Source organism: Poecilia formosa, unplaced genomic scaffold (assembly GCF_000485575.1).
Source record: "Poecilia formosa unplaced genomic scaffold, Poecilia_formosa-5.1.2 Scaffold13, whole genome shotgun sequence".
NCBI classification, from domain to species: Eukaryota; Metazoa; Chordata; class Actinopteri; order Cyprinodontiformes; family Poeciliidae; genus Poecilia; species Poecilia formosa.
Window position 1 is genome coordinate 3,480,850 of NW_006799952.1, and position 24,041 is coordinate 3,504,890.

The 24,041-nt window shown below is 39.4% G+C and overlaps 1 protein-coding gene across 7 annotated transcripts in view; it reads right to left on the minus strand.

Moving 5' to 3' along the window:
* Positions 1–24,041, minus strand: part of pclob (piccolo presynaptic cytomatrix protein b) — a 59,802-nt gene that overhangs the window by 24,438 nt on the left and 11,323 nt on the right. For all 7 annotated transcript variants that reach the window (XM_016668159.1, XM_016668158.1, XM_016668156.1 and 4 more), the window contains exons 8-16: positions 23,047–23,868; positions 22,000–22,824; positions 20,747–21,850; positions 19,421–20,362; positions 18,695–19,285; positions 10,950–11,396; positions 10,671–10,823; positions 2,130–8,895; positions 78–1,639 (exon numbers count right to left, since the gene is read on the minus strand). In XM_016668159.1, the coding sequence (XP_016523645.1) occupies positions 78–1,639; positions 2,130–8,895; positions 10,671–10,823; positions 10,950–11,396; positions 18,695–19,285; positions 19,421–20,362; positions 20,747–21,850; positions 22,000–22,824; positions 23,047–23,868 (13,212 nt within the window). The remainder of the gene's footprint in view (positions 1–77; positions 1,640–2,129; positions 8,896–10,670; positions 10,824–10,949; positions 11,397–18,694; positions 19,286–19,420; positions 20,363–20,746; positions 21,851–21,999; positions 22,825–23,046; positions 23,869–24,041) is intronic.

The window sequence follows — 24,041 nt, forward strand, 5'->3', positions numbered from 1 at the left end:
TAATATATAGTATATAAGAAAATATCTATTTTGAATAGTTTTCCCACTTATTTGCAAAACAACTTTAACAGACTTACAGAATAGCCTTCTGTATAGTATCCTCCAATTCTGTCTTCTGTTGAAGGACTAAGAGATTTAGGATCTGACAGAGACTTCTGGCCAGCCTTTAAACTTCGAGGACCAGAGGAAAATCTAGTTGGGTCAGCAGTTAGCATTCTTTGTCCTCCATAGGACTTTTCTGGAGATAATGGAGAGACTTGGCTGTAGAGAACTTTAGCTTTAGAGGGGACATCTGCCGTTAGTTGTGTGCTATATCCAACCTCAACAGGTGAGTTCCTTCTGTCTGTGTCTGTCTGACAGCTCAGACTGCCACCTCTGTGAAAGTTTTCTGGAGCTGATATGTGCTTGATGATTTCAACCTTAGTGTCCATTTGGACATTGGGTTTCTTGATGGTTCCAGAGTGGTCAGTCTGCACAGAAATTTCCGCTACTGTCTGGATGGCAATGCTAGACACCTTAGAGCCATGTTTCCCTTCACTGCTATGCTTTCGAGAACGACGTCGAACTTTGGTGGGGGCATCCCACTCATCTTGATCGTCATCATCAGACTGAGCTGAGCTATCAATGTTTCTCTTTGTTTTCTTTTTTCTTCCCATTTGTTGCTTTTCTGCAGAGTCTTCATCATCTGTTTGTACACCGCTGTCAAGGATTTTTTTCCCTAGATCCTGGTCAGCTGGAAGTTTTACTATGTTAAGCTGGTCATGGTGTTGTTCTGTTTGTGTTAATGTAGATGGAAGCGTAGACTCATCTTTTACAGGCCAGTACTGACCACTGTCCCCTACCCCTGCATATTTAGCTTCTAAAAGGTTTCCTGTCATACCAGTACTGCTGTAGTGCTCATCAAGTTGCCTCTGGAGTTGGAGTTGGAGTTGTTGGATTTGCTGCAACTGTTCTTTCTGTTGAGCATAGGTCTCCTGTTGGGCCACCATGTGTGCATGATGTTCCTCTTCTTGCTGAAGAAGAAGCTGCTGTTTCAGTGCTTGAAGTTCTTCAAGTTCTCTTTGCACCATAAGTTGCTCCTGTTCTCTGTAACGCTGGATTTCTTGTCTTTCCCATTCCAGCTCCTCAGCAAGACATAGCTGCTTAAGCTTCTCTAACTCTAGAAACTCCCTCTCCATCTGATACTGGGCCATTTTGGTGTTGTCTAAGCCAGGGAATATTGGTGAAGAAGCTAGAGCATCTAAAGAAGCAGCAATTGCTTCCAGGGTGGTGTCTGAGTACATTTCGGGGTAGCCGGTTATTATGTCAGCCAAGGCTGTAGGGAAGAACTCTTTAGATAGCTCTGCCTCAAAGGGAACAAACTGCCCTGACTCTGTTGGAACAAATCCATAGGAATGCAGTAAGGACTGATCCTGCACGGTTGATATAGGGGTAAAAGTAGTGCTGAAGATGGAACCTGGTTGAGTTGTAATTGCATATGTGGATGGAACTGGTGCTGCAACGGAGGAATAAACTATTCCATCTGAGGTTCTTAAAGCACTATTTACACCAAACCCAGCAGCAGGAACCTGGGAGTATGGTGAAGTAATCATCGCAGAGTAGACATTGGTTGCTTTGCTTGTGAAGTCTAGTGCCTCGCCTGTCACAATTCAAAATATATAAATTTCTTTCAGTAAACAGCATTAGAAATTTTACGAGTAAAAAACTAACTTATTTTCTAAGGACCATGCAATTAGAATTAGAAAGAGTTCCAAAAAGAACACATGCATTTATGGAGATAGTTTGGTTAGCAGGATGCAAAACCAAAGTATTGAGGGAGTACACGCAGGCAAACGCATGCATCTGTGTGAAGAAAAGAAAAACAAACAAAACAAATTGTTGGGATCATTTGAAAATGTCATGCATGTTAGAAAACAAATCAGGCAATTAAAACATTATTTATTAACTTAAGTGCTAAACATCACAAAACTGGAAGCATAAAGTGAGTGCAGTATGCTGTATGTTAGAGAGAAAATGAAGGCTTTAAATAAAAATGTATTGCCTATAAGAAGAATAAGAGTGCAGTCCTAAATGCATGCAAGCCAAGTTAATAGAATACAAAAAATATATATATAGAAAGATTTGCTTACCAGCTGAAAGCTTAGCAGCAGTTAGGTCAACAGCTGTGTCAGAAGAGCCATTGAAGTAGTCATTTTTGAGATCATAGAAGGACAGTCCTGTGCTTGTTAGATTAGTCTCAGATAATGATGCTTTTATCCCATTAGTACCTTTAATGCTATACAGTCCTGCGTGATCTTTGAAGCCAGCATGGTTGTCAGGTTGAGTTGTTACAGGAGCTTGTGTTCTGCAGCTTCCGGTAAATGGCAGCTTGTAAATTACATCACAGCAGATGCTCCTCCTGCCAGCAGTAAGGTCCATTGGAACCCCATCATCCTCTACAATAGAGGTCACCACTCCTTGGTCTGTATCAGACAATGCCACCATTGCCCTCACTGGTTTATAATTTGACAAGTCCATGGCTCCCGTAGCCTCAAGAGATACAATAGGACCTACATTGCTGATAATTGTTGGTGCTGAAGTCAATGACTGTTTTCCTCCAGAGGAGACAAGAGCTTCAATGGAAAGATTCATGGGTATGTCTTGAGTCATAGACACTACATCAGTGAATACAGGTGGGGTCTTTACAGGTTTGTAGACAATTTGTGCAAGTGGTTCAAATGGCTTGTATGTGGATGTGGTGAGTGGTAACGGCAGTGATGCAACACGACCCTGTAAATCAAGGGGTTTCTCTGCTGGAGTGGTATTGTATGAGGCAATGGTTGCTGTGCATGTGACTATTGTGATGCTGTCAGTGACAACAGACAGTGTTGTTGCAGGGATAAGCTCAGCACTAAGATTTACAATCTCAGGCTGCACTGCCGTACTATGACGTCCACTTGAGTCACTTGAAACAGACTGTCGGCAAGACTCGGGTGGCGTCAGATCCATGCCTTGCTCTGTCATTTTTATGCCTGTCCTTATAGAGCGTAAATCAATAACATCACCAGGATAAATAATCCTGCCATTTTGTTTAGGGAGAGGTTGGACTTTCGCTATGTCTGGTTGTATAGTGATGGCTATGCTTTGTGGAGGAACTTGTTGAAGTCTTTCATGGACAACAGAAACAGTAGTCCGTTGCACTTCAGTGGTGACCACTTGGGTGACCCGACTAGACAGGCTTTCAGGAGGCTGACCTGAGGTGGAAATTGAAGAGGAATACATGTGACTCATACTGGAGACTACCTTTTCTGGTCCTCTTATCTCTTGGCTCTCAATTGACTCCTGTTGAATTTTGGTGATGGTGACTGGAGCCACAGATACACTTAGTGGAATCTCTGGTACAGAGGATACTGGGCTTATATGCGTGTGTACATCTTGAGTAATTGTGTCCAGTAAACGATCATATTCACATGGATGAGTCGAGACTTCTGGTTGCTGTTCTGATAATGGAATTGATTCCCTCCTGTAAGATACTTGAGCTTCATAGCCAACCACTGGAAAGTCCTTTTCAGCTGGCATGGTAATTATTTGTGCAAACTGCTGTGGTTGTTGCATGGTTATGGATTCTTGTCTAGCAGCAGCAAGTGACTCTGCTTTAGCTACTTGAGCAGGCATTTCAAGCTCTGCAGGATAAGTAAATGAATCACTAGTGGTGTATGGTGGTTGTACTATGGATGAGATAGATGATCTCCTTCTGTAAGTAGTCTCATCATTTATTATGACTGGGAATTCTTCAAGTACATGGTGTTGTATCTCCGATGAAGGCATGTAACAAATCATTTCATCTTTATGTTTTGGTGGGAATCTTGTTTGTCTTTCATGTCTAGATTGCAATGGCATTTCTTCCATTGATGCCACAGGATATGACATAATTGTGGCTGGACTTGTTTCACTCTGCTGGGGAGTATGACTAATATCTCTCTGTGTTGAAACTTGTTGAATTCCTTTCATATGATGTGACACTGTTGACCCCATGCTTGTAATAGCTACAGTTTCAGCAACTGTAGGTTGCATTAACTCAGACACTTTAGATGTTGGTGTCACAACAGTGGCAACAGTGAGAGGATGAGGTACAGGAGATACTACAGCAACCTCAGGCAACCTAAAACCAGGGTCAGTTGTGACAACTTCTGTGGGGTATTCAAACTTTGTAGTTTCTTTAGCATCAAGATTTAGCTGGTGTGTAAATAGCTGATCTCTCACCACAACCATATTTTCTGAAGATTGATCAGTTTGTTGAGTTGATGAGAGCTCCGATAAGGAGAATGCTTCTTCAAAAACCCCAGGTATGTTTTCATCTTTATAGTGAACAACAACTTCAATCGCTGTATCTGGTTCTTCAGCTACAAATTCATAACTTTCATCTTGTATTGCTGATCTAATCAGAACTGCCTCTGTGGCACATTTATCCATGTCTTGTTCCATATGCTCTATACTTTGCACATCTATTTGAGATAAAACTTGCTGATCATAATTTATAGAGTGTACTGTAGGCGGTGCCCCATGGACAACTACTTCTACATGTGTTTTCAATGGCTCTGGCACAAAAACAGCTTCCCCAAGACACCCTGGTTGCACAGTTGCAATTGGTTTGGTTGATTGAATAATTGGCTCTTCAGATAAACTTGCTGCAAATACTGTTCCCACTTCTGTAACTGCACATGGATACTGAGACACATATGGTTCAGATTGCTCATTTACTATAGATTGATCTCTCAGATAACGTCTTGGAAATAATTCTGATGTTGGTTCAGAAGTTACATGGGGTTGAGTCATTGAGTCTTGTTGTAACATATATGGCTTCTTGATTGTAGGTGCTACAGCATGTGCCATGATGCAGGATTTCTGATCTGATGACACTGTAATCACATCAGCAACAGAAAAAATTGGGTGCACAGCAGGGGGCGCAGATAATTCCCCTGCTTGTACTTTGCCAGTCACCACCTCAAAGGTTTCTATTTGCTCTGCTTCCACATTGACTGCTTTAATAATCGGAGGTGGATGCTTAATAGTGGGCACAGATGCCCTCCTAACTGTAGCCTGTGCTGAAATAATTTCAGTGGGTGTCTTCTTCTCTGGTACTGTTGTTTGAATGTCTGACACTGCAGAAGATGGGATGGATCTTCGCCTAACAGGTGCTTGAACTGTTATTGTCTCAGTTGGAGAGCCAGGCTCGGATGGTAGAGTGATCACCACATATGTCTGTAAACATTTCGCATGCCTAGGGGACACAGGTGACTTGGGAGATGTTGTACCCAGTTTAGACTCCGAAGGTCTTGCAAGGCTAAGAGACAGGGCTTTTGGAGGTTCCTTCATTCTAGGCAGCGTTGCTGCTTTGGGTGCCACAGGAGGAGGTCTGATATTCTCTCCTGGCTTGTGGGTAAAAACTAGTCCAGCTGGAATTGATATAGGCTTGGGTGGTATGGGTGGGGGAGGCTTAGAGAGATGACAAGGACTGGACACTGTTACAGAAACAGGGGCAACTGTTGCTATAGTGCTTGTGACTAAAGTGGGAACAGAGCTTCCAAGTGATTTGGGTAAAAGGGCTGGATGTGACGAGGTTGGGTCTGTTACAGGAGTTACTTCCCCACTTGATACCACTTTTGCTCCATGTGTAGGTTTAGGTTGAAGTAGTGGAGCTGAAAGCACTTTCACAGTTGAAGTGTCTGTACACAGTGTATCATTTGTAGTTTGTTGACCATATGCACGAGAAGCAACATTTGACTCTGCATCATCTCTATCCTGTTTGGTTTGTTCAAGTAGAGATATTTTTTCCATGCTTGGTACAATGATAACTACATGCCCTTGTCTAGTTGGAGTCACTACTTGAGGAACAGGTGCATTACCTGATTGTGCAATGTCCATTCTTGGCTGTATATCTACAACTACAGATTGCATTGGTTGGGCAGTGACTGTGGGGGCAATAGCTGATGCAGATGACATGGCTGTCTTTATAAGGGGCATCTCAGAGGTGGTATCAGGTAATGAAACTGATGTAGATCGAGGAGGGGGAGGAGGAGGGACTTTCTTTTTGACAACAGTAGTTAATGCTGGAGATGATATAGTTCCCTGCTCAGGCTGAACCTTTGCTGGGACTACCACTGTTCTCATTAATGGTACAGATGATTGTACTGGGACTGAATGTACTACTTTGGCTTGAGCTTGAGCTGGGCTAGTTACGAGAGCTGAGATTGGTTGTGGTGTTTGTAAAATAATTGGAGCATTAGTTGAAACCAAATCTGGCATCTGGACTATGACGGGCTCGAGGCATGATACCACGGAGATTGATGATGAGAGATCACTTGTTGAAGCTGAAGTTGTGGTAGCAATAGGTGCAGCTGTGATTTGGGCTAAAGGCTGAGCTGAGACAACAATAGGTGCTGGACTTGGTGCTGAAACTTGTAGAACAGGTGGAACTTTAACTGGTACTTGTGATGGAGCGGAAACTAAGTCTGGCATTTGGACCTTAGAAGTTACTGCAGATGAAGTCTCAAACGAGGGTGGAGCTGGGGTCTTAGTTGTAGAAGGCTTTCTTTGAACGGCCTGTGTTGCTTGAATTTTGGATGGATCAGATACCAAATCTGGAATTGTAACTACAACAGTGGCTAAATCAGAATAAGGAATTAATGTTTCACTTGATGGTGCTTCTTCAAATGTGGTAGACAATGGCAATAAGGTTTCTTCAACTGAATGGTCTTTTATTGAAGTTGGAGGGGTTGGTGTGGACAGTGGAGTTGAGTCAGATGAAAGTGGTGTTCGAGCCTGAAATGAAGATGATGATGACACATTTGAGGCCAAACTAGAATCTGGAGAAGCTGGTGAAGTTGGGGGTGAAACTGGTGAAACAGGAGAAGGTGTAGTTGTTAGTTCTGGGGCCGATATTGGAGTTGGAATGGGCTTTGGCTCTGGAATTTCACAAATAACACATATAGGGTCCATGTCATTGGTTTCGGACAAAGGTGGACTCATGGACTGATCTTCTTTTGTTTCAGAGTCATCACTGGGGGTAATGTCAGATGAAATACCTATGGCATACTCATCTGCAAGACTATCATCCTCTTCTTCACCAGATGAGCACTGAGTAATCTTAAGGTCTGGTATTGGAAACAGTGCCTTTCTGAGTGCAGGATCTTGAGGAACCATAGGCCTGACAAAAGTTATGGATCCACTGGGAGTGCTGGCAACAACTGTTACCTCAGTGCGCCTAGGGGGCTCAGATGGGCGTGGGGGTGCTGGACGTTTTTTCCTCTTTACTGGTAGTTCACTTAAAGTATCGAGATCTGAGGGAGGTGTATATTTTTGTTCAGTGATCTGAGTATCTTCAGTGGGTATGTCATCTTCAGCAGATATAGTCACCACACAAGTTTCAACCTCTGCAGGAAGCTCATGGACCAAAGCATCCAATGAGGAAGAATCCATTGCTGTCCAGGCTTGTTGAAATTCTTGCTCTATCATCATCAGTTCCCTTTTTTTTTGCATCATCTCCTCATAAACTTCTTCAGGGGACCTGAGCTTTTTAAGAGATTGAGACGCAGTGTCAAATTGAGGTTCTTCTTGAGTTTCACTTATCTTAATTTCTGGTTCCTCTACTAAAGATTCATAAAGATAGTCCTCTATTGCCAGTCCTCCATAAAGGGGTTCAATATCAGGGGGACTTTCTCCTGGAATAGTTTTTGTTTTCTGAATAATTTCCTCATATGCTTCTTCAGCACTCTTTAATGATTTTGCTGCTGTGTCTTTTTCTTCAAATTGATCAGAAGGGGTGTAAGGTATTACTGTTGGTGAAGGTTTACGTCCTCTTTGTACAGCTCTCTTAATCTCTGGTTCAGATTCTTTACTGGCAGAGTACTCTGAGGCAAATGTTTTATGGCCTTCGTTGATGACAGTGACCTGCCTTAAATCTTCTGTAGAGGACACATCACTGGGTGAAGACAATGGTTTGTCATGTGTCTTTGCCTTTTCTTCATCAGAGGAGTTTTCAATAGTAGGAAGAGGCTGAGTGGGGTGCCTCTGTCTACTTTTCCGATGGTGTCGTTGCCCACTACCTTTCTTGTGGCTTGGACTGCTATCACTGTCCTCTTCCAAAGATGAAACTGATGTAGGTGAAGATCCTGGAGTCACGCTTGAAGCTTGAATACTGGATGAACCCTTTGACAAGGATTCTGTGATGCTCTCTATTTCTTCATCAGTGCTTTGCCTCTGCCTCAATACAGGAATAGCTTTCTTGAACTGAGTCTTTGGAAATGATTCGGGAATATTTTGAGAAATTGCAGCATCATTTTTAATGGGTAATTCAGTCTGGGTATTAATATCTGATTCACCCTTGTTAAATACAGATGTATCTTTGATAGAAGCATTGTCAAGTGTATTATTCTGGAAAGCTTCCACATTTTCTAAGTTACTTTCTTTCTCATCTTCTGATATGGACATGTCTTTCTCATCTCCCATACCCAAAATCTGATTGCGGATGAACTCATCATCTTCTACGGAAGAATCAGCACCTTCAGTTTTGTCCTCACTGCTAGATGAAACAGTGCTAACCTTTAAGATCCTCCTTCCAATTTTAGGGGATGAGGAAGGTGTAACTTCACTTTCACTGCTCTCTATTGGTTGGAAACTTAAACGCCTTGTCTCTGGTTTAACTTCCTCTTTTTCTGGCATAGAGTGATCTATACTTGAATCATTCTTCGCTGTATCATAAATCTTTGTCTCTGGCTGTTCTTGAAGGACAGGTAAAATCTGGGGTTGATCATCATCATACTCTTCTTTTCCAAAACTGAGTGTATTTGCTGCTTGCTTGGTTTGAGGGAGATCTCTTCTCTTTTCTGCTGACTCCTCTTTGGTTTCAACTGAGGCCTAAAATGACAATAGAAATGTTCAATTAATATTAATCGATGTCTAAGTAATACTAAAATAAAAAAATGGTCTATCGTTGAACAAAAAGTGAATAATACTTGTTCGTACATACACAAATACACATGTAGGTAGGTACACGCAAATGCACGAACACACATGGACACACACAGTCCATCTTAGATGAGCTCAGGTCCAGAAAACCCTTTGGTGTTTCTGAGTGTTGTTGATATATAGGCTTTGCCTTTGCATGGTAAGACTTTTAACTTGTTCTTGTAGATGTACTGATGAACTATGTTCACTGGCCATGGTTTTCATGTGGTAGTCTGTTGCATAATGATGTCAGTTTTTAATGCAGTGGTACACCAGAGAGATCAAAGGTCACAGGCATGCAATGTTGGTTTTCAACTTTAGATTGCAGAGATTTCTCCAGATTTTCAGAAATTTTTGATATTTTGAACTGTAGATGACAAAATCCCTAAATTTATTGCAATAGTAGGTTGAAAAAATATTGTTCTTAATCTGTTGGACTATTTGTGCATGTAGTTGTTCACAAAGTGGTGAACCTTGCCCCATTCTTGCTTGTGAAAAGCTGAGCTTTTCAATAAACCTGTTTCAAGTTAACTTGTTCACCTGTGGAATGTTACAAACAACATTTTCATCTACTTTCCGTCTTTGGTTGACCGTGTCCTAACTTTTTTGAAACGTATTGCAGACATCAAATTCCAAATGAATATTTGCAAAAAAACAACATATTGTATCCTTTGAACATTAAATATTGTTTCTTTGTAGTGAATTCAATTTGCAAATCATTATATTCTGTTTTTATTTATGTTTTCTACACAATTCCAACTTCATTGCTATTGGGGTTGTACTATTTATGGCCTAAAATAATTTTAGTGACATTTTTAAATTCACTTTTATAATTTGAATAAGCTGCTGTTAGTCCAAATTTTTTACACATCATCATAATACCAGTATGAAGGTTTTCATCACTGATTGTGCAATGTTGATTTGTAGTCTCAGTAAATTAACAGGTAAACATAAACACAAATTCTGATGCCTTTTCTATTCCAAAACTCAATAATGACAACAAAAAGTAATCATCTCAAATAAAGCAAAACTAAAAATAAAATTGTAATCCTGCTATGTATAACTAGGTTCAATCCTACAAAACTGATTTATTAACTGTATTGTAAGGGGAAGTGTTTTTATTATTTCCCCTATTTAGATTTTTTCTAAATATATAGCATATTTAGAAATATATTAACCATTAATATGATTTTAATATATATATTTTTTGTATTTGCTTAAAAAAGCTAAGGTAAGTTTTGTCTTCTTTGAGCTTTTCCTTGATTTTTCTCTAACTTGACATTCCAACAAAATTATTCTATATATTTGCCAAATATCAAAGAAAACTATTGACCGTAGAACTGTATGTCAGCACCACTTGAGGCCTTACTTGAAACTTTGAACTGTGATTGTTTCCACGAGTCACACAAACAGAAGTATTCATTCATTGTAAGCACAAATGAATTTTTGTTTTCCTTAGCCCTTTTTAGAGAAAATACAACTGAAAGTGGGCAGTGTCAGTTTTGTCCGGAAATATGTATTCATCTAAAAAATATGGTGTCTTCAAGTAGTTCTTCAATTTCAAACCTTGTTTGTAAGGGTGATGTAAAAAGGAGAAAGTGCTGAGGAAGATCTCAATTAAATTAATCTTCTTGGTATAAATAACGGAAATATTTTAAAAATATATTATTGATTACTGTTCTTACCAGTCTCGCTGTAGGGAGTGGCTGTGAAACTTGAGTTGAGATGTCAATAATCTTTTCAATCATCTTATCATCCGGTTCCTTGCTGTAAGCTGCTATCATTTGTCCAGATTCCACTGCCTTTTCCTGTTCTTGTAAACATGGTTGCAGTTTCTCCTGCAAAGAAGAAGTTGTGTCCATCAGATTCATATGATCATTGGTCTGCACCGCTGTAATTACACTCCCTGACACAGGGAGCTCTGGCTTAGGTTTTTTCTCTGGAACAACTTCAAACATTGTTACCTCTTTAACAGTTTCCATGTCAGAAGTTTTGGTGCTTGACACATCAGGCTTTGCTACGACAGGTTCTTGAATGGAATCTTCAAAAGACTGTTTATCTGAGGCAACAGATGAAACATCTGTCATGGTTACTAACTGTTTTCTCTCCAGTTCTTTTTCTATGGAAGGAACAGGAGCTAAGTTTTTTATCTTGGCAGGTTCTTCCTTCAGTGTTGTAACTGAAACTATTTGTACTCCCTCAGTAGGGGCAGGTACAGGTTTTGGTGCCGTGACTTCAGTTGTGAGCTCAATTTTGACGGGTGAGGTTTTGGACGCTGCCATGTCAGAAGTTGATGTTGCCTGGATTTCTGGTTTTGGAGGCCCATATGTAGGTTGAGACATTTGTTCTGAATCTCCGAGTTGTCCCGACAAAGCTCTTTGAGTTTGGCAGCTCAAGCACAACCATTCCTTCTGTAAAAAAAAACAAAAAAAAAACAGACAACACAGAACTGTTACAACACACTTTAGAAATATTGAGAAGCAAATAAAACACAAGAGAAATGTATTACAATTAAAGACGTTAGCAGTAACTGAAGAATTTGATTTAAAGATTGTATTTGGAATATTTTCAAAGACAAAGCAATAGCCAAATGCATCAATAAACATTTTACTTTGAGAAATACAAGAGCATAGACACAATGTTGAATACAAGCTAACATACCAAACTAATTCATACTATGGCAATTCCATGGAATTTACCTGTATAAAACTATTACACATGTGGATTTAAACCTATTATGCTTTTGACCTATGCACACATTCAATTTCTTCCACCAAGTGTTTTCAAAATATTTTTGCCATGAAATTAAGTCTAATAAAATTAGGCTGTTGTGATACAGATAATGTTCAAAAGCCTTACAGTTAAGACAAAATTATTTACACACCTGTGATTTATATTTGAAAATATGTTCAGTCAGCTTAGAGGTTTGTTTCAGGTTAGAAATGAGGCAAGCATCTCTCGTACGATAAAACAATTTAAATGGAGCATAAATTTTGAAATATATGTAATAAAAATGAACAAAGTAAAACACATTAAAAATACAAATGATTCAACTGTATTTCAGAATAATATGTCAAAAGTTATTGAAATACTTCTAGGTAATCACTGGAAAAATCTTTATAACTCCCCCACCTCCAGCCTCCAGCCCCACCCCAATGACCCTACATGGCTAAGCAGGTACAGATAATGAATGGATGGATGAAATAATGATTAAAAAAACCCTGTCAGCAAGCAAAAAGTTCTTCTGTAGCAGACACATTTGTAACATCTTACCAGTTAAATGTTTAAGTCACAATCAAAAAATTAAGTATTTCATTACATTTTGGAAAATGTGCTACACAAAGCTTTATCAAGCTAGAGGACTCCAAAGCACTTCACACTACTTTCAGTCATTCACCCATTTATATGTACATTCACACCGTGAAGATCAAAGAATCAGTTACAAAAGTTAAAATTGCCTCAGAAAAAAAAAAAAAATATATATATATAAACAACACTATGTCATGCCATAGCTGGATTTTAAATCAAACTGTCTTGCTCTAGAAACAGAAAATAATTTATTCTTGTCTTATGACTATGGATTTATTTTCTGTTTTTGGAAATCTTAGATATATTACAGCATGTTATAATGATTAATCATATTGCATTGAAGCTAATCATCAGTTGTCAGTTCACACAATCATAGTCGAAAATCCAGTGTATTCTCATCAAACTATCACTTCCACTAGCAGCCTGTGGTGGTAAGATAACTGCTATGAGATGGGACTGCACATAACAAGTAGCACAGCAACAGGAATGCTTACCTTGCAGAAGAGCTAATCGCATTTTCAGATAAATTACATTTGGCATAATGACATGTTTTTGGTCCCTCTGTGTGTTATCAATCAGCAAATAATGAACATAAAAGCTGTCAACAGGCAAAGCAAAACGTCTGTACTGGCAACCTACCAGATCAAATCACAGCAATGCGCCTGCCTCTACAGAGCCGGCAAGAGTTGTTCTGATACAGGAAGGGGGGAGATTACAATACACACATATTCTGTTTAACACTGTAGAGAAATGTGAATTTGAACATGTGTCTTTAGGAGTTTGAATGATGATGCTGTAGTAACAGAAATGACACTAATGTTTCACATTCTGTTTGTCATACTCAGTACTGTCACCTCAGATATTTTGTAACACAAGAAAAGCATGATTACATGCAAGGCTACAAATCAAATTCACTAAGAATTATTTTCAGTTACATTGAAGATAATTTTCTCTTCAGTCTTTGATGAATAAAGTCTGAACTAATCTAATGCAGAACACAGTTTGACTTGGAGGAAAGCCGACGTTGATGCATTCAGGTTGATTGAAACAAATATGCTGTTGCCCAGTCACTTGCGGTTCACTCAGCAGTATGATAATTATGTTTACTATGGCAGGAGGAGTACATCATCAGGACAGTGTATGGTGCTTATAACTCAGTAAACTAGTAAATGATTTCAATTTGATTATGAACTCATGCATGCTTAGTCTCAAAGATGTTTGGCTGTCTCGTCAGTGAAACGTGATTTTACATACATTACTTTTAAAACTGCTTCTTTTCATTTACATTTTTTAAACTGCTATTCATGTGGTTTAGACAGAGCACATCAGCTTAAATTGCATGAATACATTACAGAGCAATTTATATTACTACACAGAAACACTGTCTTTGTAAGTCAACAACATGTACCCCATCACGTCTATTTTCAGTAAAATCTTCACACATTTCACTGTTTCTCTTTCACCTGCTCTGTCATGCATATGTGGTGCAGTTATAGCGAGCAAGTAAAAACTAGCTTTCGCCTAAGTATGCAAATCAGCAAGCAAGTTGAGATTAATTTTACTTCTGAAAACAAGAACTACTGTGTCAAATCAGTAGTGGCAACTTGTGCTTACATGTAAATATACTGATGGCAGGTATAATCTTGAGAATACTGCTGAAACTAAACCATATGTGCTTCGAAAAATATTAGTTTTATGGCATGAAAACTAAAGTAAACTTAAGTAAACTAAAGCCTAACTTAAAGATCCTTTTGCACTGGGTGCCTTTATTTAGACTAACCCGACAGAAAGGGAGGTTGGAGATATGCTGCAAACATTCTAAGGTCAGGAATCAAACCTTGAATTGGGTAAAAGCTCAACAAGCTAAAACAGGTCAACATTGCTGCACTCCACTCTGACTTCTTTCTTCCATTACCATGTCCTAGGAAGTAAAATTGCATTGTTTTTTTTTTTTTTAACTTCATTTTATAGAAAATACCAATACTGAAAACTATGTTTTTTGGCCAATTGCAAAATATACTCCTTTTATCATTATTCTTAATTATTATTATTATTATTATTATTATTATTATTATTATTGTTAACTTAATCTTTCCTGCCACATTACCTGCCAATTAGCCACTTGTTTTAAGAGACATGAATCACAAATATGGTTATTGGAAACTTACCATTGCCCTTTTGTCTGATTAAATCTGTTTTATGAGGAGAGAGAGAGCAGGAGCTCCTTGCAGAGAGCCATGGGAACCGCTGCTCTCACAAGCTGCAGTGTGATATGCCTTTTAGGTGAATTGTCTGACCATCACAAAGATCGAGGTTAGGAAATCTTCTGAAACACAATTTGTAGGCATCAGCTTCTGTTTGTATATAAAGAAAATGTTACCAATATCATTATATTATCATATTATTTGGATCAAGTCTAATAAATAGTTAATCAGAATGTTAAGTAAAACAATGACATATCGGTCTAAGCTAGCTTTAAACTTCGTATTTTTCAAAGCAAAACAAGATTTAACTAGAATCACACAAAAAAGTGTTTTTTGTAATTTTCATCTAATGGCATAATTTCTTAGTCTCCATTGTTGTCATGTTGTTTTTAATTGAGCCAGAGAGGTTCCTATTGATTTTCTGGCACATACCTTTGGGTAGAGGAAAGGCTGCAAATATGCTGGGCTTTCAGCAGCCCCACAGGGCTTCACTCTTTATATATTAAGCCCTGGGATAACAAAGAATGTTGACCTACTAATCTGTAATAAGCAGAGAGCTTCATTTTGCAAACAAGGAAATGCATCCACTGCATTTTTCCACTCTGACAACTGGTGCATCAGCAAACTTAGCTTAAAGCCACAACATCTTTCAAAATAGCAACACTGATTTTGCTTAGGTGAGTGACTGCAGCTTGAGGGATGAACAATATAATAACAAAAACTACCTTTGAAATAAAAACACTCTAAAGAAAGTGAGAATATTGAATATGATGCGTTAAAATTTAAATGATATATTTTTGCAACACAAAGAAATTACAACTTTAGAATAGCATTGGTGTACTGTTTATGGAGACTATGCTAAAACTGTAACAGCATTGCAAGTAAATTATGCTTGATAATTTTTCACACATTACACAACATGCACGTGTACTGCATCAACTCTGTTACTGAAAAACAAAACTTAGTGCTAGGAAAACTTATTAGTGGGGTTAGTTTAACCATAAACCAATATAAAAACAAAAGTTTTGATTAAGATTAGAATATTGGGGAAAGTTAAGTATAAAAAAAAAATCAGTGTCATACCCTAATCAGCTAATTTACTCAAAACACCTGCAAAGTTTTCCTGCTCCTCTAAACTATTTCTGAATTGTCGCTATAAGTTGCACTATCATGGGAAAGACCGCTGACCTGACAAATGTCATAGACACTGTCAACAAGGAGGGAAAGCCACAAATGATCATGAGAAAGAAGCAGGATGTTCACAGGGTTCAGCATCTAAGCATATCCATTCAAACAATTTGAATGAATGTATTTGACATTGAGCTTAAATGCAATAAAAAATTGGCCTTTTTCCCTAATTTTTCCATAATTAGTTATTTTTTTTGTTTCATTTTCATTTATAGTTAATGTTTATATGTTCTGGTGATAAAATATATAGACCTTCAAGAAGTACAGAAGTATCTTTAAAAAGTATTTTTACTGTTATTTTAACACATTTATATTTTCATGTTGGTTCTTAACCATAAAAAATATTTATATGTAATATTTTCCACTTTAAGGTTAAAACCAAATAACTTTTTGTTCCATGTGTTTTTTTTTTTTTCATAGTTTGCCGTTAATAATAACTACAAATTACCAACATGCATAGTAATTTGGCATGGTGAATGGTAATTTGTTGGTAATTTACAATCATCACATGAATCATTACATTTCAAAGTCCGTTTTAAGATTTTGTTTTCTTTCCTATCTCTTCTTAATGCTGATCTGCTATATATAATGGAAGACATGCTCTTGTTTTTACTTGTACCTTTGTTATGTTTTTTTTTCATTGGTGGACTACATGTACAGGTTATGCCATGCTTTGTCCAGTTGCTGAAGAGATTAAAAATGTCCTTAGAGATCCTTTGCAACTGCTGTTATGTTTGAACACAGTAGCTTGAGATAAACCCAAAGCTTTTCCCACATGATCTTTGCACAAGTAAAACTGGCAGCTAAAATGACATTTCATTTCAAGCCATTCTATAATTAAAATATGCCAGGCCAAATCCTTAGCTGTAGACAGCAATGCCAAAAAATATATGCGCTCCTTTTCTTACTTGTTACACATTTATATAAATGTTGGTATATCAGTCCTCTCAACTTATAACCCTGATAATCTTCTTTCTGTAACTTTGAGAATCTAAGTAAATATGATATACAAAGATACTTCAGCATTTTTATTTCTTATCTTTTTACAAAGATAAACCATCAAACCACCATGCAATAATATTTTCTGCCTTTTTTTCCCAGCCCAGTAGTGTTGCAAAAAATATATATATATATCAACCAAAAAAATCCATCTAAACTCAACATGCATAGACAAGCAAACTGCCATTCAAACTGTCTCATCTGTCACGTAAAAAGCTTTAGTTGACAAACCATGATACACGTGTGTCCTACTTATCAGACAACAGTCACTCTAAGGCTTTTAATGACATCAGCTGAAGCAACACAGGCAACATGGAGAAATGGACAGACTTTCTCTTTGCACTCAAGATGCCAGAAGCAGACTCCTCCTCTTTCAAATGTTATAAGTCCTTTTCAAATTGAAGTAGCCCACAAAAAAAATGTTATGACAGAAAACTGACAAGAATAAAAAAGGCCAGTAGAAGAGAGTATGCTTATTCTTTCTGTCCAGCTGTCATGGGGTTAGGCTAATTCTGCTTCGCTAAAAGGGATGCATCTGCACTGTACAAATGCAAGAAACAGGAAATTCTCTCCTGCCCTTAGAAGATCAGTTTCTATTTTTAGTGCCTCCTCTGTTGAGATACACATCTGCAAGTTCTATATGTTTTCTTTACAACAACCTGTGATGAAGGTAAACATCTGCTTGCATATGTTATCTAACTCCATAAAAAAAAGACAACATCCTCCCATTTCTTTTTCAAAGGGGCTGATTCTTATCTCCAGCAGTGATTGGGTGAGAGGCAGGTTACACCCTGAACAAACAACCATGACTGCATACATGCATGCTTATCCAAGGACAATTTAGAGGAAATGAACAACCTAACATTGGACTGAGGGCGGAGGCCTTAGTACCCGGAGAGATTCCACAACTATACAGGGAGAACAGGCAAGCTCCATACAGAAAAAAACAGAGAGCAGCATACAAACCTTGTATTACCTAGTTTCTTGAATTCTGTCTCTTAGGGTGTGGGAGATGACTTAGTGACATCTTAAGGGATTAACTATTCAAGATGGCATTCAAAAAAATATTCCATAAGAATAAGTAGAAGGCATTGACACTCATGAATCCATCAACCTTAACCCGCCTGTGATTAAGGTGTAAAAGCCAGCACACTTGTGCCATTGCCACCCACAAACAATGAAGAAGAAACAGCTGAATTACCAGAAGCCATTGACATCAGAGGGGGCAGACTGACTGACAAGAAACATCAGATTCTATGACGTATTGTATTGTGATGAGCTTAATCCATTTCATACCCACTTATTTGCATATCACAGGGATTTGCTATTTCAAATCTCTGACAGAGTTTGGAGTTTCCCTCGTCCCTGGTTTCCTATTACACCAGATCCCATCTCACTAATGCTGTTGCGCAACCATCAATCATCACTTTAATACTTTTCAGTAATGCCAGTCTGTTGACAAGCCAGTTATGCAACAAATCTGACCTGTCCAGTCAAGAGAGAAAGCCCCAAAACAGCCTACATGCAGCATGTTGTCTTGATTGTGTTCTTTTTTTTTTGTTAAATGAGATCCTTAATTCAAAGTCGAGGAGAGAATATCATATATCCAACTAGGATCCCGATTAAAGTCAAAGCCTTATGAAAATCGTAAGTGCAGCAGATTGCATATGTCACATTTATCAATACTGCTACATAACTTATGTATCTACAACACATATGGCAGCACTGACCCTATAACAAAATTACTTAATCTTGCAGTCTAAAATGCATATTTTAGACTGCAAGATTGTCACTGCTCAGTATACTGGATGCTGAATTTAATTCTGATGGCATTGTTTGCCATTGCTTAAATTAATTTAATAATTATTTGATCAAGATGTAAATAACCTGGAACTCTGGTCATACAAAAAATGATTTAAGGTTATTTGAATGAAAGAAAGTGAAAATGAAAACCTTTGCATCATCAAGAGAAAAAATTGGCATGCAAAAATGACATTATTTTGACTTACATTTGCAGTATGGGGCATAGGATTAAATCCACAGAAATTGCAGACAGTGTTTTTGCATTCAGTGCAGGTGTTGTAATTTGGACTATCTGTTGATCCCACATTCAGTTCAGCCTTACAAAGAGGACAGGTGGACACAGTTGGTGTAGGAAGAACCTTGTTCACCTCTGTGGACAGTGGTGAATCTTCTATTTTTTCTTGAAGTGATGGAGTATGTCTGGTCTGTGGAGGAGATGGAGCAGGCTGGTCTTGCAAAGATGGTGGCGTAGGCTTGTCTTTTTGAAGGGGTGGAACAGGCTTGTCTTGCAAAGGTGGTGGAGCAGGCTTCTCTTGCAAAGGTGGTGGAGCAGCCTTGTCTTTTTGAGGGAGTGGAGCAGGCTTGTCCTGTTGAGGGGGTGGAGCAGGCTTGTCTTGCAAAGGTGGTGGAGCAGGCTTGTCTTGCAAAGGTGGTGGAGCAGGCTTGTCTTTTTGAGGGAGTGGAGCAGCCTTGTCTTTTTGAGGGGGTGGAACAGGCTTGTCCTGTTGAGGGGGTGGAGCAGGCTTGTCTTTTTGAGGGGGTGGAGCAGGCTTGTCTTGCAAAGGTGGTGGAGCAGGCTTGTCCTGTTGTAGTGGGGGAGCAGGCTTGTCTTGCTGAGGTGGTGGAGTAGTCTTGTCCAGGTGTGGTGGTGGAGCCGGCTTGTCTTGCAAAGGTGGTGGAGCAGGCTTGTCTTTTTGAGGGAGTGGAGCAGCCTTGTCTTTTTGAGGGGGTGGAACAGGCTTGTCCTGTTGAGGGGGTGGAGCAGGCTTGTCTTTTTGAGGGGGTGGAGCAGGCTTGTCTTGCAAAGGTGGTGGAGCAGGCTTGTCCTGTTGTAGTGGGGGAGCAGGCTTGTCTTGCTGAGGTGGTGGAGTAGTCTTGTCCAGGTGTGGTGGTGGAGCCGGCTTGTCTTGCAAAATTGGTGGAGTAGGCTTGTCTTGCTGAACTGGCTCTGATTTCTGTATAGCAGGCATTTTTGTATCTTTGGCAGGGGGCATCTTTGGAGAAACTGGTGGTGTGACTTTAGGTGAGGTAGGAGCAGTAGTGGACATCTTCCTTGGAGTAGGTGGTGTGGTTTTAGGTTCATCCTGAACAGCTGATTGTATTAGTGTAGATGCAGAACTAAGAAAAGATGAGCCAAAGCCAAACATCTTCCCAGTCACTGATTCAGCAGATTTCGCTGCTGCCACTGGTGCCTTAGGTGCTTTAGGTGCACCAAATCCAAAGAACCCCCCAGATTCTTGTTTAGTAGGCTGAACTGGTGGAGCCATTTTGGTTGGCTGTGTGGGTAGCTTTGCAGGCTGTTCCTGTACTTTTCCAATGTCTTGTTTTCCAACATCTTTCTTTACTTCTGGTTTGGTACTTTGAGTAATCTTCATTTGTTGTAGCTTTTCATTTGGTTTTTGCTGGTCAGAACCTGAAACCACTGGCACCTTTTTCACAGAATCTTGCTGAGGTGGAGCAGCAGTTGGCAATGGGGTTGCAGCTTCCATGGAATCTTTTTGGATATGTTTGATTGGTGTAACTGTTTCCTTCTGTACAACAGGAGAAGACCGTGGAATTTCGCTTGGTGTCTGTTTTGCCACGGGAGCTACAGTTGACTCCGAGGCTTTCAATGCCCTCTGCATCTGGCAATTTAGACAAAGCCATTCCTTTGTCTGAAACAAATTCAATCAAATAAAGAAATGTTGTAAACTCAACATACAACAAAGGGTGACCATCATTTAGTAACAGAATTTCTTTATAAGACAATAATCCAGAGAATGGAAAATAGGTATTATGTGTTTGTTATTAAAATAGTTAACTCAGACAGTTCATAAGAGGTCCTAGCATCTCCTATAGAAACAACATAATTGAGAATCACTTTTTTGTTTTATGACTTGTTTTACCCGTAAGTATTTTCAAATCCAAACTATGACAGAACTGATAACAGTCAAATGCTTGATTAAGCTAATCATTTCCACTGCTGGGATACAAATGTAATATGTCTCTATGCTGAAGCAAATAATTGCAAATGTGACTTTTGTGAAGACGATGCTTACCTCTGATATATTTGAGACTGCATCAAATCCACACTGGTTGCACACTGTAGTCTTGCACTCTGTGCAAGTGTTGTAGTTTTTAAGATCTTTGGAGTCAAAATTTAGCTTGATCTTACAAAGTGGGCACACTGACAGATCAGTCTTAGAAGCATCTTGCCCATTTAGTGGTACTTTAGAGTTATCTGATGGTGATTTTGTCACTTTGGCTGGTTCTGTTGCAATAATTTTAGTCTGCTGTGGTTTCTCAGAATTCTTGTCCTCAGTCTTCTGCACAGAAGTTACCTTAGCATCCCTTACTGGTAATGTTTTAGTAGAAGCGGGTGGTGTAGGCTTTGGAGAGACTCTATCTGTGGCGGACATCTTACGAGGAGAAGGCGGCGTAGTTTTAGGTTCATCTTGAACAGCTGAAGTAATCAGATTGGACGCAGAACTTAAGAAAGACGAGCCAAAGCCAAACATCTTTCCAGTAACTGAGTCTGCAGGTTTTTCTGTTGAAGGCTGTGTTTTAGGGCCTCCAAAGCCAAAGAAGCTACCTGACTCTGGTTTTACAGCCTGAACTGATGGCGATGCAGTCTTAGGAGGAGAGCTCTCAGGTTTCTTAGGATGTGTTGTGGGTTGTTTTGCTCCCTTCTGCTGTGGTGTAGAAGTAGGCTTGTCTGTAGGTGGACCTCCTTTTGCTTGATCTGTTGGAATAGCAGGCTTAGTAGAAGAAGGAACTTTCTGAGTTTGTTGCTGTGGTGTGTCTGCTTGTACTTTCGGCACATCTGAACATGGCTTTTGTGAGGGTGGTAAAACATCTACATTTGTGGCAGCTGGTGGACCACTTTCATCAGGGACTGAAGCAGATGCACAAGAGACCTCCTTTGTTGGTTCACTAACAGGAAGGAGTTCTGTTTCTCTGGCCTTAATAATGTTAGCAGTGTCTGTGACTGGCTCAGAAATCTCTTGCTTGGAAATATTAGCAGTTGGGGTTTCTTTCTTCTGTTTATGGGCAGGAATATCTTTGCTTGGTGAAGGTTGTGTTTTCATCATTGGGAGGCCTGGGGGTTCAGAAGCTCCAAGAGCTCTCTGCATCTGGCAGTTGAGACACAACCATTCCTTTGCCTGCAAACGCAAAAGTAGAACCAAGAGTTATTTGTAAGGAAAATCTGATATGTGTTATGTTGCTTTGAACAAATAAAAACTGTTTCACATAAATAGTTGAACAGATCGTCAATTAAAAAAAAAACTTGAGTGAGTTAGTATTAATTTACCTTAGAGATATTTGGCATTGGACTAAATCCACATTTGTTGCAAACAGTGGTTTTGCAGTCAGTGCAGGTGTTGAAGTTGGGGGGGTTCTTGAAGTCAATGTTAAGCTCCACTTTGCAGAGTGGACAAGCAACTTGAGCCTGTTTTGTCAATTCCATCTGGCTTTTACCATCTTCTTTCTGCCCTGTTGGAGTAACTTTAGCCTCGTGAGTTTTGTCTATTATCTTTTTGACATGCGTTTTCTGCTCATCATCTTCTTTGACCTCTACTACTGAACCTTTTCTTTGAGGTTCTTTGGCTTGGTATTGTTTTACATCCTCCATGGATTTGAAAAGTTGTCCAGCTGTTGTCTTTATAGTTTCACATTTCTCCTCATTTTCAAATGTGTCTTGAGGTAGTTGAGTTGTCTTCTTGTCTGCGGCAAAAGGAGGACCTTGTGTAGGCATTGGTTGTTTGACATCAGAAACAACAGTCCCTACCTCTTCACTTTGAGGAACCAAATACTTTAGAGTACCCTCAGTAGAAAGTAAATTGGTTTTCTCATCTTTTGCTAGATCTGAGGCTGAAGCTGTTTCATCTTTTGATGCCAATGAGGCAGAAGTTTGCAATATGTCTTTCTTTTGAGGCGCACCTTGTGTTTTGTCAATAACGTCAGCTCCTTCTTTAGGAATACTGTGTTTCCTTTCATTGGTCACATCTTTTTTGACAGTACCAGGTGAGGAAACTTGGCTCGGTGATCCCTGAACTTTCTTCAGAGGAACCTGTACTGAGTCGGCTGCTGCCAGAGCTCTTTGCATCTGGCAAGTCAAACACAACCATTCTTTCACCTGTCAGAAAAAAAACAATGTTACATTATGTTAAAGAAAAAAATGCTTGTATCTATTAAGTAACACATAGTATCAATAAATACATGTGCAAATATGTCAATACAATTCAGTATTACCAGCATTTCTCTAGGAAAGTTCTATGTCTTAGAGACATTTATTATTCAGTGTTCTTCGAAGAGTCAGTATCAAGGGTTGCAACAATGGGAAAGCAAGATCTCTTACCTCTAACTGGTTTGGCATGGGGTCAAATCCGCACTGATTACAAACTGTGTTCTTGCATTCGGTGCAGGTATTGTAGTTAGGTGGATCCTTGGACCCGGTGTTAAGTTCAGCCTTACAGAGCACACAGCTAATGTTTGGTTTGATGGCACCTTTGGAAGCTTCTATAATCTTAGAAGTTTCTGGCTGAGCCTTGTCATCTTTGACTTGCACCAGAGCAGGTCCCTTAGGCTGCTGTGGTTCTGGCTGCTCCTTCTTTTGGGCAGCATGGGATTTGACTTCTTTTGCAGGGGATAACTTGGGAGATACTGGTGGAGTGGTCTTAGGTTGATCTTGAACAGCTGAAGTTATTAAGGTAGATGCAGAGCTGAAAATGGATGAACCAAAGCCAAGCATTTTTCCAGAGACGGACTCCACTGGTTTGTCCACATTAGGCTGAGTTTTACCCTTTCCTAATCCAAAGAAGCTACCTGAATCTTTCTGTGGCACCCCTGCCACATTGCTCTGCTTCTGTTCAGCTTGCCTTGTCTGGCCTGGTGATTTGCTTGGGCCTGATGTTTGCTGCTGTTCTTGTAGGGTTTTCTTAGAAGGATCTGGGCTAGCCTGTTTATTAACCACTTGCTTGTCAGCTGTTTCAGGGGGCTGTGCGGGTGAAGATAATTTCCTCTGAGGTGACTGTGGTGCAGAGGAGAGTTTCTTTTCAGGCTCAGCTGGGCTGGTGATGCCTGCTTGGGATTTTGCGTGAGGCTTGAGAGAAGTAACTCCTGGAGGGTCTGTCACTTCCAGGGCTCGTTCCATCTGACAGGTGAGACACAACCACTCAACCTAAAATCAGAAGGAAATCAAGTTAATAAGAACAACTCTTAGGTTGAGTTGTTTATATATTTATCGATTTTTGAAACATCAAATCAAGAAAATTACACTTCTAAAATAGGTTGGTCTTTAACAGTTCATACAGAATAACAATGTGATATACTTTATTTTTTCCTATTCTCTTA